The sequence below is a fragment of the Oratosquilla oratoria genome, chromosome 5, assembly GCF_046742065.1.
Source record: "Oratosquilla oratoria isolate Oo_2021 chromosome 5, ASM4674206v1, whole genome shotgun sequence".
Taxonomy (NCBI): domain Eukaryota; kingdom Metazoa; phylum Arthropoda; class Malacostraca; order Stomatopoda; family Squillidae; genus Oratosquilla; species Oratosquilla oratoria.
Window position 1 is genome coordinate 51,725,689 of NC_134781.1, and position 4,878 is coordinate 51,730,566.

At 42.1% G+C, this 4,878-nt stretch overlaps 1 protein-coding gene across 1 annotated transcript in view; it reads right to left on the reverse strand.

Annotated features, from left to right (window-relative positions):
- LOC143025798 (uncharacterized) overlaps positions 1-4,313 on the reverse strand; it is a 4,490-nt gene extending 177 nt beyond the window's left edge. Inside the window, exons 1-3 of the mRNA XM_076185807.1 lie at positions 4,062-4,313; positions 858-3,935; positions 1-593 (exon numbers count right to left, since the gene is read on the reverse strand). The exon at positions 1-593 is cut by the window's left edge and continues 177 nt beyond it. Coding sequence (XP_076041922.1) covers positions 1-593; positions 858-3,935; positions 4,062-4,313 — 3,923 coding nt within the window. The remainder of the gene's footprint in view (positions 594-857; positions 3,936-4,061) is intronic.
- Positions 4,314-4,878: the final 565 nt, after the last annotated feature.

The window sequence follows — 4,878 nt, forward strand, 5'->3', positions numbered from 1 at the left end:
TATATTTTGAGAGGTTTTATGCTAGGTTGAAGGTAGCACTCAAACTTCTTGATAGCAGCCACTATAGCCAGTAGCTCCTTCTCTACAGTAGAATAGTTGAGTTGATGGACGTCTAGTTTTGCAGAGAAGTAGGCCACTGGGTGAAGAGTGTCTGTGTTCTCCTGGAGAAGTACAGCTCCAATAGCGACATCACTAGCATCGGTGTGGAGAACGAAGGGTTTAGTGAAGTCTGGTGACCGTAGAACTGGGTCCCTTGTAAGCATCGCCTTAAGATGTTCGAACGCGGCTTGACAATTTTGTGTCCACTTGTATGGAACAGAACCGCTGGTCAGCTTGGTGAGAGGAAGTGCAGCTTCGGCGAAGTTCGGGCAGAATCTCCGATAGTACCCTGCCATACCCAAAAACCTCATGAGCGCCTTCCGGGTAGCGGGAACAGGGTACTCCATGACAGCAGAGATGTTAGCAGTCTTGGGTCGAACGATGCCTTGCCCAACTTCATGTCCAAGATACGTCACTGTAGCCTTTCCAAAGCTGGTCTTGGAGAGTTTGACAGTCAGGTTGGCTTGGCATAATCTGGATAGCACAGCATCTACCTGTTGTAGGTGTTGTTGCCAGTCATGAGAAAAAATCAAGATGTCATCTAAATACACCCCCACACCCTTTAAGTCTTGCAATAGGTAGTTCATTGCCCTCTGAAAGGTGGCCGGACTATTCCTCATTCCGAAGGGCATGACATTATAATGATAGAGGCCAAATGGTGTTGTAAAAGCAGAGATCAATTTAGCCTCTTCTGTTAAAGGTATCTGATAGTAACCTTTCATTAGATCTATTTTAGTAATGTACTGGGCTGTTCCCACCTCGTCAATTAGGTCGTCAACGCGGGGTAATGGATATGCGTCAGGAACAGTTATAGAGTTGACTCTCCTATAGTCCGTACACAGTCGAAGTTGACCTCCCTCCTTCGGCACCAGCAGGCACGGCGAAGCCCAGGGGGATTGACTCGGGCTGGCCAATCCGTGGTCGAGCAGGAAGTTGACCTCACTCCTCATCTGCTCTCGCTTCTGGGGGTGGATTCTATAAGGATTGTGCCTAATAGGAGAAGATCCAGGTACAAGCTTCACGTCATGAGTGGCAATGTTGCAGATGCCGGACACATCTTTGAAGAGAGAGTCATATTTGTGAATGATTTCAGTTACATTATTGGCATGTTCATTCGTGAGATGACTAAGGTAGGGAACTAGGTTACCAAGTATATGCGAATTATCGGTAGGATGGGAGTCAATGTTCGGTAAAATCTTGTCAAAATTAATGTACATGGCATTATTAGGTGTATGAGACATAACATTAGGTACAGTATTCACCGCTAACACTTGTTTCTCATAGTCTAGTAGTGGGCTAGTAGTCTTATATGGTTTAATTAGGTTCACATGAATATGTTGGGTAGCCTTGCGACGGTCGGGTGTTGAAATTACATAGTTAGAATCTGATAGTTTCTTAGAAATTTTGTATGGTCCATGATATTTAGCGCTAAGAGGTGAACCAGAGATAGGGATGTATGCCAGGACTAAGTCCCCCTCTTTGAACTCTCTGACCAAGGCTTTTGAGTCAAAGTTAGTCTTCATTACAGACTGGGCATGAGCTAGGTTAGTTTTGGCAAAAGAACGAACTTTATCCAAGTTAGATTTAAGAGAGGTAATGTAATTGTTTACCGTGACTAACTTTGTAGAAGGTAAGGAGATCAAATGATCTTTGATGACCTTGAGGGGTCCTCTTACCTTGCGTCCAAAGAGCAACTCAAAAGGTGAGACCCCTAGGGATTCTGATGGTGTTTCCCTTATGGCAAATAGAAGAAATTGCAGGCCCTCATCCCAATCTCTGTCTTCCTCACAGCAGAACTTCCTAATCATAGATTTCATAGTCTGATGAAAACGTTCCAAGGCCCCCTGCGACTGAGGATGGTAAGCTGTTGATAGAGTTTGTTTAATACCGAGCAGCTTTAGAACTTCTGCAAATAGAACACTGGTAAAATTGCTACCTCTGTCTGATTGGATTTCTTCTGGGATTCCAAAGGTCGTGAACAAGTTAGTGAGTGTATTAGCAACAGTTTTAGCAGAGATATTCTTAAGAGGAAAAGCATCAGGGTATCTTGTAGTTGGGCAAAGTGTGGTGAGAATGTATTGGTTGCCTTTCTTTGTCTTTGGGAGAGGTCCAACAATGTCTATAATTAATTTACTGAAAGGCTCAAAAGGTACTTTAATAGGCTGCAATGGATATGGTGGTATAGTTTCATTAGGTTTCCCAACAATCTGGCATGGGTGGCAATTCTTAACAAATTCAGCTACATCTTTTTTCATGCCTGGCCAATAAAACTCATTCAGAAGGCGAAGATATGTCTTCCTTATTCCTAAATGACCTGAGAGACCTTGGTGAGCTACTTCCATTATAGGAGTTCTCAAGCTGGTGGGTAATACAATTTGGTGACATTCTGCCCAGGTGTCATCATCTGATAATTGCGGTGGTCTGTAAAGTCTCATGAGGATGTTATCATGATAGTAGAATGATGGAGGATGTAGAATATCTTCCTTGGGAACTACTTTAGAGTGTAAGGGAGTTAGAGTAGTGTCATTCTGTTGTGCTTCTAATAAACTCTGTTCAGTGAATATTTGTGGAATAGCACTTGGAGGAGGAAGGGGTGAATGTGTAGGTGTGTCTTTTAATTTTTGGGATCTGGTTACCGCACAACTAGGGAACAAATTTGGCTGTTCTCGCTCTAACTCATCAGTAGGGTTATGCGTTAAGGGAGTGTCACTCAAAATGATAGGAGCAGGAGTTTGTACAAGTCCACCAGCTATGTCATTACCAAGAAGTAAACTACAGTCTGGGATAGGAAGGGAAGGTTGTTCGCTCACCGCCACCGTTACAGGTCCCTGAACAATGCCGCAGCTGAGGTGCACCCGAGCTAGTCTCAAAGGAAACTGGCTGTTAAAGTCATGTAGGTACACACTTTCGCCGGTATAATTGCTGTCTATACCAGGAACAGATGAATATAGTATAACCGTCTGGGCAGCAGCTGTATCTCTCACGATACGAATGGGGTGCACCTCGCCACCATCCTCCAGAGACACGGCACCAAGTGAACGGAAAGGCTGAAAGATATCGGCAGTTTTACTGGTTGGCACAGGCAGAATTGCAGCTACAGGTTTGCTGGGAGCAGTAGTTTGTGACACTTTACATTTAGGGTCTGGGCATTGTTTTATGTGGTGTCCACGTCTTTTACAAAATGAGCAGGTTAGATTTGTTTTTAAATTACTCTGATCTACCAGCTCACCATCCTTAAACCCACTATTAGACTTTACATTATGCTGGAGCACTCTCCTCTCCCTGGTGGGCGAACGATGGACCAGGGAAAACACATCAGCCAACTGTGCGGCCTTAATCAGGTCATTTTCTCCCCTATCGATGAGGTGCATTTTGATAGAGTAGGGAATCTTTCTTATAAATTCCTCTAATGCTATAACATTAACAAGTTCATCAAAAGTATTAACACTGGCTGACTTTAACCACCTCTTAAGACCCCTTAATTTCTCAGAGGCAAATTCATGGTAAGTTTGATACTGAAGTTTATTAAGTGACCTAAATGCTTGTCTGTATCCTTCTGTACTGATTGAGTACGAAGCTAGAATTGCTACTTTAACCTCGTCATAATTAGTGTTATCGTCCACATTATTACATACTTTAAGTGCTTTATCAGACAGCTTAGGTTTAATAAGCCAAACCCAGTCAGGTTTAGGAATTTCAAAGTGTAGAGCTGTGGATTCAAATTCCCTAAAGAAAGACTCAGGATCACTATCAGGAAATGTAGGTATAAGCTTGACATACTTCAGCAAATCAGTCTTAGTTTTAGGAGAGTTGGCATTGTTTTGAATGTCTAATTGCTTAAGTTGAAGTTCATGAGCCCTTTCCTTTTCTCTTTCTTCTCTCTCCTTCTCTCTTTCTTCTCTCTCCTTCTCTCTTTCTTCTCTCTCATAGTCTATTTGCATTTGTTGAGACATTAGCTTCACTTTCTCTAGTTCAAGTAGTAGATTAGGATCTGAAGTTTGTAACGAAAGTGAAGCTTCTATGACCTCTTTATCCCCTAAGTGAGCTAGAATTAGAGCACGTAGCTCATCTTTCCTTAAGTCAGGTTTGAAAGAGATATTGAAGGTCTTTGCTATATACTTTAAATCGTCCTTACAAATATTAGTCTCTTTGAATTCTTGGATCTCTGGGTTACCCACAAACTCAGTCGCTTTGAAATCACTCTGCTTAGCCATGGTTTAAATTTAAAAGATTCCGTACTCTATATACATATATAAGTGAAACCTGCTTAGAGCCTGGCAAGTTAACTCAAGAATAAGCTAAAGGCCTTACAGGTATCATGAAGTTTATCACCTGGCATAAACTTAAGTGGCAAGACCGAGTTAGGTTCTTGCAAGGTACGTTCTACTCGTAACAAGCCAAAAGGAAACAGGGGGACAGCAGCCCACACTACTGTAAAACAAGGGCCCTATTCATAGGTATACTCTGTAGTTTAAGTAAAAGTAGAGTATTTGGGTTGGTCAAGTTACAGCGACGTAATCGTGCATAAAGTAAATTCACATAAGTTATAGTAAGCAAGGAAAAGGAGTCACAATTGCAAGCTGTATGTGGGAGAACACCACTTCTGTCGGTAAGAACAATAAATAGAACAACCTACTGTACTAACTACCCCTATTTGGCCATTTATAGAGAATTTAAAGCAGGTACAAGCAGGATTCACAATAAATGCACACAAGGTATAGAGACGTTGCGGAGAGAAGTCAAGTTCCAGGTGAAAATATTTTTCAATTTCAAGTTAAA